This window comes from Dermochelys coriacea, chromosome 13 (genome assembly GCF_009764565.3).
Source record: "Dermochelys coriacea isolate rDerCor1 chromosome 13, rDerCor1.pri.v4, whole genome shotgun sequence".
Classification (NCBI taxonomy): domain Eukaryota; kingdom Metazoa; phylum Chordata; order Testudines; family Dermochelyidae; genus Dermochelys; species Dermochelys coriacea.
Genome location: NC_050080.1, coordinates 11,114,712 through 11,130,132, shown reverse-complemented (window position 1 = coordinate 11,130,132; position 15,421 = coordinate 11,114,712). Strand labels below are relative to the sequence as shown.

At 41.9% G+C, this 15,421-nt stretch overlaps 1 protein-coding gene across 1 annotated transcript; it reads left to right on the top strand.

Annotated features, from left to right (window-relative positions):
- Nucleotides 1–906: 906 nt before the first annotated feature.
- NELFCD (negative elongation factor complex member C/D) lies at nt 907–14,898 on the top strand. The gene is made up of 15 exons (XM_038369568.2): nt 907–1,160; nt 2,070–2,185; nt 2,365–2,474; nt 3,898–4,007; nt 4,476–4,583; nt 6,322–6,474; nt 8,798–8,928; nt 9,432–9,597; nt 10,215–10,349; nt 10,881–11,020; nt 12,155–12,269; nt 12,654–12,749; nt 12,976–13,116; nt 13,575–13,704; nt 14,115–14,898. Exons 1-15 carry the CDS (start codon nt 1,095–1,097, stop codon nt 14,147–14,149), a joined length of 1,752 nt encoding a protein of 583 aa, XP_038225496.1. The 5' UTR covers nt 907–1,094; the 3' UTR covers nt 14,150–14,898.
- The last annotated feature ends 523 nt before the right edge of the window (nt 14,899–15,421 follow it).

The following is a 15,421-nucleotide window of genomic DNA, read 5'->3' as shown; positions in this document are numbered from 1 at the left end:
TTGATGCAAGGATATTTACTTTGTATATTTTGACATGTGACATTGATCATTTGTTTTAACAGTTATAAATTTTTAACTTTTTGAATCTTAATGTCTACTATAGCGGTTCTCAAACTGTGGGCTGGGACCCCGAAGTGGGTCACGGCGCTCTGTTTTAATGGGGTCACCCGGGCTGCCATTAGATTTGCTCGGACCCAGGGCTGAAGCCCAAGCCCCACCACGTGGGGCTCAGGTTACAGGCCCCCCCCCCCCAGGCTGAAGCCCTTGGGCTTTGACTTTGTCCCACCTGCATGGGGCAATGGAGCTCGGACTTTGTCCCCCCCATTACCTCCCCAATGCCTGAGGCGGGGGGCTCAGGCTTCAGTCCCCCCCCCCCCGTAGTAGCTTTTGTTGTCAGAAGGGGAGTCGCCTGCAATGAAGTCTGAGAGCCCCTGGTTTGCTGTCCCCCACCCCCTACCTTCCTGCAGCCGTGAACGTGTCAATCCACAAACACCGGCGGCGGCGACGGCGGCGGCGGTTTAAACCCCCGAGTTTTGCCCAGCTGTGACCATTTCACTACATAAAACAGGGGCGATGTTTTGAAAGTTGCAGCGAGATGCTCTTGTCTCCAGTACCAGCCGCCGGCCCGCTGCCGGGCGCCACACGGCGGCGGGCGAACCGGCTCGGGCAGCCCTGGCGGCGGCGGCGGCGGCGGCGGCCTCCCCCCAGCGTGGGGCTCCGCCCTGCGCGGAAAAGCAAATGGGGGTCGGCCCCGGCCTCCCGCGACACCTGAGGGTGGCGCGCCGCCGTGTGACGCAGCCGGCGCCGCGCTCGCGGCCCGTTTCAGCCGCGGCTGGGGAAGGCGCCGCCATGGCCCGCGAGGGCCCCCACGGGCAGCGGGCACGCGCTACTCAGGGTGACCCGCGCGCGCCGCCCCGCCCCGCCCCAGCCAACGGCGCCAGGCCCCTGCTCAGCTTCTTCCCCGCCCGGCCCCCCCCTCGGTCGGGACCCGCCCCCCAGGGAACCCTCCCCCTGGGCCGGGCCTGGTTCCGCCCGCCCGCCCGCCGGGCTGCGGGGCGGGGCTTTCAGTCGGAGGCTCGCCGCGGAAGGAGCCCATGGAGGACGCTGACTACTTCGGCGGCAGCGCGGCGGAGTGGGGGGACGATGCGGATGGAGGGGCGGTGAGAGGCGAGGGCAGAACCGGGGACTGGAGCCTGGCTGAGGGGCTGTGGCTGGAGGTCCCTTCCGGAGCGGGAGCAGAGGCGGGGATATTGGCTCCACTCCCCAGGGGTGGTCCGAGAGGCTGACTCTCCCCTTGGCCTGTCCCCGCTGCGCCATCACCAAAACGGCTTCCCTTGCACAGGCTCTCCCCGCTTGCCGTGCTGAGGGTGGCTTGTCGTGTCCTCGGTGCTCCCCACATGTCTGCCCGCCTGCTTCCTGCTTGCTCACCGTGGGCAGAGCGGGCCCGGGAGTTGTTCCCCCTCTGTGACTGTCAGGAGTAATAATAATAAAAACAAATGTGCCAGTATTTAAAATAACTGTGGTTTCCCGTGTGATATCAAAACCTGTGCCCTCCTGAGCCCCTGTCCTTTTTGGGAGGCGTTCCTGGCAATCATGGCTGATCTTTAGACCCCGCCAGTGCCCCTTCACCTGGCAAATACTGTAAATAGTGGGGTGTATTTCTAAAAATCCTATTCTTTATGGCTGCTTCTGGTGCCTGGATTTTTTCACAGTTGATGCTGAAAAAGTATAAAGGCAAGAGACTTGTTTTGCTCCACGCGATTTATAATTTAATGCCCTGATTCTACAGTTGCAGTATTATTCATATTTAAGGTTTGATTGTGCTCGCTTTCCTAAAAATACATTTTCCTCTCTAAAAATACATTTTTCCCCTAAATGCAGTAGGTATTGAAGTAAACTCTGTTAAGAGCTTGTGCTTTCTACTGTAGAAGGCATTTGCTGTAGGAAATCATGGTGTATGTGCACTTCTATGGGCAACAAGCAAGATATTTAAAATGTAACTAGCACAGTAGAAAAAAAAAACAAATGTAAAAGAGAAATAACTACTCGGACTCTGTGTTTGTAAACAGCAGGATGATGAGTATGGAGAAGGAGAAGATGATGCTGAAGTCCAGCAAGAATGTTTGCATAAATTTTCCACTCGAGATTATATAATGGAACCCTCTATATTTAACACTCTGAAAAGGTGAGTGTAAAAGATTTTGATACGTAATGGTAATATGTTGCATGTAAGAGAAAGCGTGTGAAAATGATACCTGAATGCATTGTTCTGTCTTTACATAGGGGTGGGGTCCTTTTTGTTTCTTCAGTTTTGAAATAACTGCTTTTTTTTTTTTAAAAAAAAAAAAAAAAACCCTGTGTCAGGTATTTCCAGGCAGGCGGCTCTCCAGAGAATGTTATCCAACTGCTGTCAGAGAATTATACTGCAGTGGCACAAACTGTAAATCTACTGGCAGAGTGGCTCATTCAAACAGGTATGCTACAGTGGCCTAACATTGTCCTTTGGCTGTAGTTTTTCTTTATACATCAGAAACCTCTGAACTGTTCGCAGAAATAACATTGACAGGTTTCAGAGTAGCAGCCGTGTTAGTCTGTATTCGCAAAAAGAAAAAGAGTACTTGTGGCACCTTAGAGACTAACAAATTTATTAGTAGCTCACAAAAGCTTATGCTCTAATAAATTTGTTAGTCTCTAAGGTGCCACAAGTACTCCTTTTCTTTTTGAGAAATAACATTGATCATACCCAAAAGGTGGATGATGTCCAAGTTGCCATTCTATACCGAAATATATGACTAAATTCATTTTTTGCCTTTAATCCCGATATACCTAATGTGAATATTCTTAGTTCCACTTTTGTGTAGTGATGTGGCAGCTGTCTAATAGAACACAATTGTACCCAAGGGATAAGTGAGGTAGTGTGGTGATGAACACTAAAAATACTAAAATTGTAGTATGAAAGGAGCTATTGTCTATTAGACTTTCTGCTTTTTGTCTATTATTTTAATCCCATGTGAAGAGAATAGTGTTTAGGTAGTGTTGTGATAGATTCTCTAGAAATACCTAACATCTTATTATAGCATAACAAAATTAATGTTGATTTAACTACATTTTAGTTTGCAGCCTGCTTTTTGTGGATCAGTTAAATATACAGTTTTGTAAATGCAGTTCTCAAAAGTGCTGATTTAGAATGAAATTCTTTACTGCCAAAACTTCTGGGATCTCTGCAGTTCTGCCTCTTACAGGGCAAGTTCACAGTGTAAATTTTGCTGGATCTTTGCCATGGTGTAATGAAGAGGTGAAATCTACATCTTGGTAGATTCAAATGCAACTAGTATGAAAAGCATATATGCACACCGTCGGAAATGTCTTAAATCACTGTGATCACAGTACAGATACTGGTTACTTCATTACACGTTATTCAAAAGGATACTTGGAAGGCTGGTGGGTGTGTATTTGAACCTATCATATGGGAAGCAGCTGTCTTTTAGTTTGTAGCCATCTAGGTTCACTCTCTATTCTCCATATGTTTTCTTGTGAACAGACAAGATATTGAAACATACTTATCAACCTATTTAGGTTTCTTATAAATGTCAGTGCCCAGCTTGCTCACATGAGTAGAGAAGACAAGTTGAGAAAAGGATTAGTGTAACCTGCACATGTATGCGTCTGTGCAATACAGCTGGTAGGTCTGTGTTTAGGAAAGAGAAATCCTTCAAATCTGATCTAATATTGCTTGATATTCCTATTTTGAGTTTTGAATACTGTCTCCCTTTTTGCCTCTTAGTTAATTTGTTAGATGACTTCTGTTCTATTATTCTAATAGCAATGAGAAACTTCAAGGAGTTGCTACTACTCTGACAGTTGAGATTCCACCCAGTGACATTTCCTTCCTTGCAGGTGTTGAGCCGGTGCAGGTTCAGGAAACTGTAGAAAATCACTTGAAAAGTTTACTCATCAAACACTTTGACCCTCGGAAAGCAGATTCCATCTTTACAGAGGAAGGCGAGGTAATGCATAGAATACCCATGGCCAAGTACAGACCAGCTGCTCAGTGGCCAAACTCAGGGTTGCAATACTTGGACATAATGTCTCTGAGCTCATCTTTATGAGGTTGTATCTCTTTAGATCAAGGTAAATTTGGCACTTGGATTCAAATACTGGGGAAGGAAGCTGTAGATTCCTCTTTTCTAAAATACTTTTCTAAAACTTAGCCCTTTATTAAAATTACTCTGCGTATCTAAGCAGCCCTGTAGGTTCACTTAGACAGTGGAAACTGCTCAGTGTTGAATACATATTATTTGTTACAAGGTTCCAGTTAGCTATTTCTCTTTCAAGACTCTTGAAATAATGCATGTAAAAATTTTACTCTGGATAAGCTTAAAAAGTGGAATCTGTTGGATTATATAAATGTTTAGATTCAGTTTTTTTATGGCACTGTACAGCAGTGTTTCTTTCTGTCACTGTAATTTTTGCAGACTCCAGCCTGGCTTGAGCAAATGATAGCACATCCTACATGGAGAGATCTTTTTTACAAACTGGCTGAAGCCCATCCAGACTGCCTGATGCTTAATTTTACTGTCAAGGTAATCACTACTGGAGTCTAATAAACAGAAATAATTGTTTCAGTAATAAGCTAATTCTTCCTCCATTCATGCCAACTGTAACCTTCCCCAATCTCTTGGGCATTCATATTAATACTATTTATCGTATTGTTAACTCTGGTTTCAGAGGAGAAGCCGTGTTAGTCTGTATTTGCAAAAAGAAAAGGAGAACTAGTGGCACCTTAGAGACTAACAAATTTATTTGAGCATAAGCTTTCGTGAGCTACATCAAATGCATCCGATGAAGTGAGCTGTAGCTCACGAAAGCTTATGCTCAAATAAATTTGTTAGTCTCTAAGGTGCCACAAGTTCTCCTTTTCTTATTGTTAAAACTCTTAAAATGCACAGAGTTATTTTCTATGGGAAGAATGTTTCAGACTGCATCTTGGAAATGTTTTTCTTTTAGTTTGACATAGCTAAATCAAGGATCAAAGACAGTAATCTATATGTGTGGATTTTAATCGTAAATTGTTACATTTCATTTGTAGGTAATCTAAACGATTCTCATTATGATTGCCATGTGGTAAGGCTTCTTAAAGTGAGCTTAGTGTTTATGAAATATAATGTACTGAAATCCATAGCATTCTGGTTACGTGAAGAGTAGATATTTGTACAGATGTCCTCAGTACAGGCTTCACCACAGTGTACCTCACTAAGTATCAGGGGACCCATTCTTGATTGCCTCCTTTAAACCACTTGCAAGGATGCCTACAGTTATGGTGTATTTTTGTGATGTAAAGGGAGACTGACCACCAGCCCATTTCGTGTACTTTATAGAACAGCTGACCGATGGTTAACCTTTTTTTGGTAGTGTGTCAAGAAGTAGATAGTCTCCTGGCTTGCCTGTGTGCACGTAAGAGATCCAGGAGACTAACTGCTCCGTGAACTTGTTTTGTGTAAGGTTTTGCAGGTAACTTAATGGTCCCAGATAGCGATGAAAACACTTAATTAGGAAGCTTAATTTAGTTCATGGGTGATTCTTATATTTTATGTGAACTGCTTTAACAATTTATGACATTAGCAAAACCTTTCACTGAGAGGGAATGGAAATGTATTGTTTTATATTATGTCCTAGAGGTTTTATTTATTTTTTTTTCCCCAGAAGGTACAGGGAGTGTGTTATCATAGAATATCAGGGTTGGAAGGGACCTCAGGAGGTCATCTAGTCCAATCCCCTGCTCAAAGCAGGACCTGTCCCCAGTTTTTGCCCCAAATGGCCCTCTCAGGGATTGAATTCGCAACCCTGAGTTTAGAAGGTCAATGCTCAAACCACTGAGCTATCCCTCCCCACTAATAAATGGAGACATACCTATCTCATAGAGCTGGAAGGGACCTGGAAGGAACCTTGAAAGGTCATTGACTCCAGTCCCCTGCGTTTACAGCAGGACCAAGTACCCTCCCTTATTTTTGCCCTAAATCCCTAAATGGCCCCCTCAAGGATTGAACTCTCAATCCTGGGTTTAGCAGACCTATGCTCAAACCCCTGAGCTATTCCTCCCTAGCTATCCCTCCCCATGTTATGACCTGGGTTTATCCACCTGTCCTGTTATCATATTTTTCAGTCAGTGTCTAGATGCTGATTATTATTTATTTGTATTACCTGGATTCCATGGAGTGTATGCAGAGACTCATTTAACATTCTGTGCAGTGTAGTTTCATCCAATCTTGCTAAAATGTGCTGAGATACAAAAATCATTTTAAGCATTGTTTGTTGTTATAGCTTATATCTGATGCCGGTTATCAAGGGGAAATAACCAGTGTATCAACAGCATGTCAGCAATTAGAAGTCTTTTCTCGAGTGCTACGAACTTCTCTGGCTACAATTTTAGATGGAGGGGAAGAAAACCTTGAGAAGAACCTCCCAGAGTTTGCGGTAAGTGTCATTTTACCTTTTGTCAAAAGGAATCTCACTGCTTCCCTGGCGATAAGGGAGGTGTAGAAACTTCAGCGTATCTTCAGAATGTTGTGAAATAGTTATGCAGTCTTGTTTATGGGCCCACAGAAAAAACTGTACACTAAGAGTTATGCATCAAAAATAACTTTTATACTGTTCAGAGTCGTGACCACCAGGGGTTGTATGGGCTGCTGAGATAACACGTTTTGAGGTTTATTAATCTGAATAATTTGAAGGTACAGAAGTCTAGCAGGAATTTTAGAGCCCATTATGCTTTAAGCAGTATCACCAGTGTCCTGATTGACACATGCTATCAGTTCACAGCGGGGTATCAGTCCTGGCATAATTGTAGTGCTCTAGAAAATCTACACCCAGAAGAATGTTGATTATGGTGCAGGACCTCAAGGCAGCAACTCTTGGAAGTTCCTCAGCATCCAACAGTGTGCTTGGATTGAAGTGTTTGGGAAACTCCATTTGAGATAACCGGATTTGTGCATATCATTTTCTATTAATAGTGTATGAATTTGTGTTGTCCAGGAGAGGACTGGGCAGTAAAAGATGCACATTTCTGGGGGAAGTCTGGGACTTGGAATTTGCTGCTGATGCTCTTACTAAATTAAACCTCATTCATTAGGGTTAACACCTTTGGGAACATCGCAGTAAAAATGCCGTTGTGTTTGTATTGTGGCATTGTATGTACCTTCTCTAGTAAGGAGTGGGGCTAATATACTTCCTCCATTATCGACCCTTTGAAGTCATCCTCAGGCAGAGAAATAAATATACTCGTTCAAATTGGATTCTTCAGGGACCAACGGACAAAGGAAATTCTTCTGCATAAAAGCCTGGCGTTTAATCTGTCTCAGGGCCTTCTTCCTGTTCCAGCAAATGGACAGGACCCCTGGTTCATGGAGGGTCCCAGTGCTTAGGGGAGGATTGGAAGGACTTGGCCTACTGGGGCCTCATAAGACTGTGTGCTTGTTCTGAGCTGAAGCTCTGATGAGCTTGTAACCACAAGGATGCCCCTAGGATAGGGGTATTAAAATACTGCACCTGCCAGAGCCTACGTGAGATTTGGGATGGACTCTGGTAAGCTTATTAGGATGTGTCTCTTATTGTTTTTAATAGGTTTCCTCTTAAGCATAAAGTAGGCTTGCTTAGAAATAACTGTGCGGTAACTTATATCTCAAGCAATTATACTGTTCTCCGTCCTGAAGAGAAAACAAGCAGGTGTCCTAGGGCAACCTTTCTGTGCCGGGAATTAAAAGTAAAGTCAAGGGAATACCCTTGTGCAACCTGGGAATACTCCAGTCAGAAGGGATAGAGAAATGTGAGAGGCAACAGATGCGGAGCGAGATGTCTGAGGGTAGGTACCCTTGGTGTACAACTGAGGGGAAATACAGATGCAGTTGCCCTGAATTGTGACAAGTTCGTGTTCTTTTCTGTTAAATATTGTAGTGAGGTTTGGATAACTTAATGCTAATAAATTCTCTAAATTTATTGAGAGAAATACTGGAAAACCATGAGATCTGGCAGTTGGGTACAGAAGAGAGAATTCCAAGAAGCCTTTTACGTAGTAAAGTGAAGCAGGATCTCTAGATCTAGCTTGTTCTGGAATAGCATCACATACAAGGATGTCATTCTGCACTGGATTTTCTATGCGATCACCTTTCCATTTACATTATATCTTACTCAGTTATTTAGAATCATAGAATATCAGGGTTGGAAGGGACCTCAGGAGGTCATTTAGTCCAACCCCCTGCTCAAAGCAGGACCAATCCCCAACTAAATCATCCCAGCCAGGAATTTGTCAATCCTGACCTTAAAAAACTTCAGAGGAAGGAGATTCCACCAACTCCCTAGGTAACGCATTCCAGTGCTTCACCATCCTCCTAGTGAAAATGTTTTTCCTAATATCCAACCTAAACCTACCCCACTGCAACTTGAGACTCCTTGTTCTGTCATCTGCTACCACTGAGAACAGTCTAGATCCATCCTCTTTGGAACCCCCTTTCAGATAGTTGAAAGCAGCTATCAAATCCTCCCTCATTCTTCTCTTCCGCATACTCAACAATCCCAGTTCCCTCAGCCTCTCCTCATAAGTCCTGTGTTCCAGTCCCCTAATCATTTTTGTTGCCCACCGCTGGACACTTTCCAATTTTTCCACATCCTTCTTGTAGTGTGGGACCCAAAACTGGACAGCACCATAACTAACCTTACTGCTGCTATTAAGGCAATATATTTGTTGAAGGGTGACCTAGATTTTTCAGACTGGCCAATAATATCTTCCTGAATGTGTTCACAGAAAATGGTTTGCCATGGAGAACACACATATCTCTTTGCTCAATCCATGATGTCCATATTAGCCCAAGAAGAGCAAGGTGGGTCTGCTGTGCACAGGATTGCTCAGGAGGTTCAGCGATTTGCTCATGAGAAGTAAGTCCTTGTTAATTTGTCTTTCTCGCACGAGCAGAATTTCACTGGTAAAAGTATGGTAAATCACAAAATGTCAGCTTTGCTCATTCTTGATTGACAAAGAGAATTCCTAAATTTCTTCATCCTGCTCATAGTAGGATAAAGCTGCACAGTAAGAGAGCTGCTCAGGTGTAGTCAATAAACAACTATCTACAGAGCAACAAACGAGCCCTTTTTCCAGTGTTGGGATACCTAAAATAGCAATTATGAAAGAATTAATTAATGTTGATTTTCTGATTGTGTAAAAACTTGTTAAAATAGCCTATGCAAATATTTTATTTCCTCCTTTAGCCACATTGGTATTATCTCACTGAGGAAAGGGTTCAGTCTTTAAGGCTGTCTTCTGCACACTAGCTGACAAACACTGATTATTGTATCTGTATGTTTCTGAGGCTAAAATTAACATGTTTCCATTTTTTAATAAGAAAAATATAATGCCCATGTGTGTCTTGCTCTTTACCAAGAGGCCATGATGCTAGTCAGATCACTCTAGCCCTGGGTACTGCAGCCTCCTACCCTCGAGCATGTCAAGCACTCGGTGCCATGTTATCCAAAGGAGCTCTGAATCCAGCAGACATCACAGTCCTGTTCAAAATGTTTACAAGCATGGACCCACCTCCAGTAGAACTGGTTTGTAGTTACCTCTTTATACTGTTAAATTTTTCTTTTTATTTCTGTGACATAAGTATCTCAAGGCCTTAATCAGGGCTTCAGGCCCCATCGCACAAGGTGCTGTACAAACACCAAAATAAGAGATAGTAATAAGTGCTACTGCTTGCTAGCACTCAGTTACTCATTATGGAGACCCCTCTCATTAAGGGGTACGGTAATGTGATCATGCTACTTGTAGCATCTAATTATGAATGCTTTTACAACATTTCCCTGAAGTTGAAAATGGAAAAGATCTATTAGGTCAAATTTTAAAAAGTGTCCCCACAGTTAATTACAGGTGCAAATGATCCTGTTTAGATTTCTAAATACCTGATTATGTGTGCAGTTCAAGTAATAAACAGGAAAGTTTAGATCTCTAAATAATAATGTCTGTGCTACTCATTGTACTCTCCACTTTGTGCCAGCACTTTGATTTGAGTCTCTTTAAAAATATGACCCATTAAACCAGCTGGTCTGTCACTCAGCAGCTAATGCATTATTATACCCTATTCTGTGTGTGTACATAAGATGCAGATATTATTTATTTGGTGCTTTTTAATCTGTTGCACTAATGAAACCCTGTGTTTCCTTCACAGATTCGAGTGCCCGCCTTTCTGGACCTTTTCATGCAGTCACTATTTAAGCCAGGTGCTAAGATCAATCAGGACCATAAACACAAGTATATCCACATATTAGCATATGCAGCCAGTGTAGTGGAGACATGGAAAAAGGTAATATCAGATTCTTTGTGCAGAAGTTAAAGTTAATGCATTAATATAAATATACTTAAGGAAAATCCAGGCATGTTGTTTAAGGTCCATCATTACTTAGACTAAAACTGTGAGCACCTGATTTTTCAGAGGAATTAACGACCCCCAGCTCCCACTGAAAAAAATGGGAACTCTTCTGTAGATTAGGCCAGTAGAGCAAACATTTGGAATTAGATGTTTGGGGGGGGTTTGCCATTGTATCTTAGAGTAGCAACTGCAGGTCTGTGCTGTGCTAGAAAATCTGAACTCTCTTTTTAGAAGCAAATGAATTAATTTAAAATTATGAAAATAGTCCTTTTAAGATAAACATTCATAGTACTTTACACTCATCTGTACTTCGGTTACTTTACAAATTTTATATACTGATTTCAGCATTGTGAAAGGTAAAGCTATGTAAGACGTGTCATATAATAATTCTTTCCCTAAACAGCCAACAATTTCCTGTAAATTCACAACTCTTGCATTCAGAGCTTAATTCTGAAATATTTTCAGAACAAGAGAGTGAGCATAAACAAAGATGAGCTCAAATCGACTTCAAAAGCTGTTGAAACTGTTCACAATCTGTGCTGCAATGAGAACAAAGGAGCTTCAGAGCTGGTTGCAGAGCTGAGCACCCTCTATCAGTGCATCAGGTAGGTAAAAAGTCTATTCCTGAGCTGAAACTCCTTTCTGTTAACAAGAAAGTATAGTTTACCTTGTAATAAAAGGAAGCAAATAGTGCAAGCTGCAGCTAGCTCTGTTTTGTATTTCATAATGCTACACATGTCACTGGCTTCAGAGGATTGTTATTTAGATGTTGGCTTCTGTCTGTTTTTTTTCTTGCTTCTCTTTCTTTTCTGTATTATGTAATGTATCTGCGCTGCAGCCCTTGGGAGAACATGTAGTATTTCTGTGAAACTCCTTCAGTCTTCAAAATTGCTATTCATGGGGAGGTGTACTTCTCAGTAATAAGTCCTGATATAATTTCTGTGTTCTGGATAGATAACTAGGTCCCAAAAGATCTTTTCTGGGAATGTTGAACTGGGAAGCTATTTCCATTTTTATTCACAGCTCACTCGTCCAGAGCAGTTGCTTCCTTGTGGGCAGTATTAGGGGTATCATCATTCTGAGCATATATGTGAAAGATCTCTCATGGCCATATTTGCAAGGGTATAAGCAACATGGAGGCTCCAAATATACCTCATCAGGATCAGTCTGTAATCAAGCCGACTTAATTAACCTCCATCTTATTACTCTGTTCGCCAAACTGAAATGTTCTGCACTGTAGAAGACTGTGCATTGGTACAGTTGGAAGGAGATGAGTCACATCAGAGTCTCTTTTTCCTACCTAATGAATCTTTCTCAGCACAAAAATCTTTCCTTTCACACATACCGCAGTCCCCCCAATCCCCACCCTCCCCTAAGCCTGAGACAGCTGATGTTGAGTAATCTGACAGGAACATTCTTGGGCCTGCTCAGCCTTACAGTAGATTATATGGAGCGAGATCATCTTGCCCACGGTGTATGGGACATACCATTCTATGCTAAGGGAGCATTCTCATGAAGGGAAAAGGAATTTCTCTAGGCTAAGCATCTCCTTTTACTTTATCAATGGAGCCTGTTCTGAACATGCTGGTAGCAGGAAGAATATTTCTTTTCCTCTCTGAGTATTAATTCTAATCTAAGTTAAATATGAAACTTTCAGCTGATTTGTAGGCAAGACTAAGACCAAACTTTAGGATGGAGCATCTAAAATCAGTTTGTCTAATGGAGCTTATTCTGTTTAGGTTTCCTGTGGTGGCAATGGGTGTATTAAAGTGGGTGGACTGGACAGTGTCAGAACCACGATATTTTCAGCTTCAGACTGATCACACTCCAGTGCATCTGGCCTTACTAGACGAGGTAAGACCTTAATGGATATGTTACTGAATGGTGATGGTAATGGCAATGGCAATTTTTAGGTTTGTGAGTGGAATGATTCTAAGGGCCTGATCCAAAGTCCATTGAAGCCATACGCTGGATTACATCAGTCAGTTTACTGTTATGAATCCATTTCAGTACCCCGAGTTAACTGCTTGGTACAATGAGATGGGATTTCCTGGAGCAAGTCCCACTGAGTTGGCAACTCTAGCCCCCAAAGGGATGAATGGCAGTTGTATACATTCAATCCTGAAGAATTCTGTACCGAGCAGTGGATCAATAACTGAAAATAAGGGTAAGCCTGCTTGAATAACTGTCTTTTAAAGTAGAAATACTGGTAATCTTAACACTACCTCATATTTGCAGATCAGCACGTGCCATCAGCTGCTTCACCCCCAAGTTCTGCAACTTCTTGTCAAGCTCTTTGAAACAGAACACTCCCAGCTTGATGTCATGGAACAGGTGATACTTAAAGGATTTGTTCTTTATGTTGCTCCTTGTCTGTTAGTTAGACTCATGACGACTGATCTTGCTGCCCCAACATTCCCAGTGGAACTTGCTTCAAGAATATTATGTCGTCATAAAAAGTTACTTGGCAGACTGAATTGATAAGGATGAACAATAACACCTTTTTTTTAGGTGATTCTGATTCATATGTATGTTTTTTTCCCCCCTCTTGTCTTTTCAGCTGGAATTGAAGAAAACCCTTCTGGACAGAATGGTTCACTTACTCAGTCGGGGATATGTCCTACCTGTCGTTGGTTATATCCGCAAGTGTCTGGAGAAACTAGACACAGACATATCACTCATTAGATACTTTGTTACCGAGGTCAGCTGCTCACTTTTATTCATGTTGCTCTTTTTGTTCCTTTTGCTTTGAAAAGGGACAACTAGCACACAACCAGAAGAGATTTAATATAGGTTTTATATCTGTTTGGATTAGACTGTTTGTAGAGATTACTAACTGATGATTTTACAAATACCTGTACTTCAAGACGTATCAGATTCTGAGATATACACTTAACACCGGACACTCACTAGGACATGGCATACTGTTTTCAGGGGGCAGGAGTTCCTGTAGTGATTTAAACAGTTTGTTTGCAACATCAGCAAGCTAGAGGCAGTACAGGGACAAAGCATGGCTGGAGAGTAGAGATGGTGTGAAAGAAATGTGAATTAGTAATATACCACCAGTTTGATTTAAGGAAGGAGGATAACACAAGTCAGTGGTCTCTGCCAATCACCAAACTGGAAAAGTAACCCACAGTTCTCTGTCTGACATCTCAGGTACTGGATGTGATTGCTCCTCCATATACTTCAGACTTTGTGCAGCTTTTCCTTCCAATCTTAGAGAATGAAAGCATTGCAGGCACTATTAAAACAGAAGGTGAACATGACCCTGTCACAGAGTTCATAGGTAAGATGTTTGTTCACTCCTCACTTCCTTACATACGTGTTACATTCTGAAGATATTTGTGGGAGGGGGATTACATTTAACAGAATATATCATACAGGCACTATTGTGTACATTCCAGTTTCCCTTTCCTCTTAAAGACCCATGTGGAGAGATTTTTCCTTTAAGCAGGGATGGCTAGATGGGACTTCCTTTGAAAGTCCTTCACCAGTGCTTCTGTATAGCAGTGCAAGTCCGTTCCTATTGCCTCCATAGTGCACTTATGCATCAGAACAAAAAGGGTCAATCTGTTTCCTAGATTTTAACTTACTGAATTGTCACAAACGAATTATATAATGCAGACATTGCACATGAAAGCAATTATAACCAAAACAATGTGCTGAACAGTTTTTTTAAATCTTTTTTTCTTTAAGCTCATTGCAAATCTAACTTCATTATGGTGAACTGAGGAAGCGAGAAAACAAGAATGCAGAGCACCATGAATACTGAGGTTATGGACAATCACTACTTTGCCATGCCCATCACCAGTAGGGTTCTGTAGTTGGATAATACAATGGCAGCCAACAAGGAAGAAGTGTAGAGATGCTTGCTGATCCATATAGCACAGTAACTGTGAACTTTATTCTGGAGGTCTTCTATTGCATCTTTGGGAAAGGGTCAATCCATAAGTGAATTAATACTTCAGGATATTTTTATTACAAATATCAGTTTGCCAGCCTAAGAGCAGCATGAGAAATAGTCATATTTCAAGGAATGTTTTTTGTTACTTTCACAGATTGTAGAAATTTCTTCTACTGATCCTGTGTGTGTGTGTAATATTTCTCACACACACACACACACACACAGTCCCGCAGCACTTGTGGTTTGATGAGCACAGTTAGGCCTGTGCTGCAGAGAACCCAGGATGATTTTTCTCATCATTGCATTCCACAGGTGAGTGTTCTGGATATCCTACAAAATCATCTTCTGAAAAACTACATGCAGTGTGGAATGCAAACTGAGTTGTAATAATCAAGGCTAGTTCTGTACGGATAAACAAATTCTGTGTGCAGGCAGCCTTGTTCTGAATTCTCTCTTTTTGTTTTGTTTTGTTTTGTTTAAATAGATGTGTTACATGTTACTGGTAAGTTTCATTACCATGTCATAGTTGGTACTGTAGGTAAATTATCTGAATATATATAAACACTTCTTGATGTAGGTTTTTTTAATTACTTTAGCATTTACTAATTTAGTGTGAAGTGCAGTGGAAATAAACCACTGAGATTCTAATCTACATTTTTATAAACAGTACTTTGACAGAGACCTCTTTTATGCTTTATATGGTTAGCCTAACTTTTTAAAACCTAACTCTGGGGGGTGTTTTTTTGTTTCATACACAAAACGCATGCCGGAAAAAAATAGGACACAGAGAAGTCAAACTTGCCGTGCCATTTTAAGGAATGTTGATATCTATTTGCCTTAATTTCATCCAGATAAATTGCACTTGTAACTAATGATGGGCACAAAATTGTTTAGAGTAACCATTCATAAAAAGAAACCAAACCCTCAAAACAGCCAGTTAAGTGGGTTATAAATGTGTTCATGAGTCTCTGGTAATGAGATACTGCAGGCATGGGTGCACTAATACACAAGATAACTTGCCATTGTTTGTGGACTCTTCTGCAAACTGCAAGAACTTTCTCCCCCTCCCCCCCCACCCCATGCTCCCAATACAAGTGGG

What these genes read in the sequence shown, in the direction of transcription:
- NELFCD (XM_038369568.2), top strand. Translation starts at nt 1,095, where the DNA reads ATGGAGGACGCTGACTACTTCGGCGGCAGCGCGGCGGAGTGGGGGGAC. An exon ending in ATATTTAACACTCTGAAAAG is followed by an intron (nt 2,186 to 2,364) that starts GTGAGTGTAAAA and finishes ACCCTGTGTCAG; the next exon opens with GTATTTCCAGGCAGGCGGCT. An exon ending in AGAACCTCCCAGAGTTTGCG is followed by an intron (nt 6,475 to 8,797) that starts GTAAGTGTCATT and finishes ATGTGTTCACAG; the next exon opens with AAAATGGTTTGCCATGGAGA.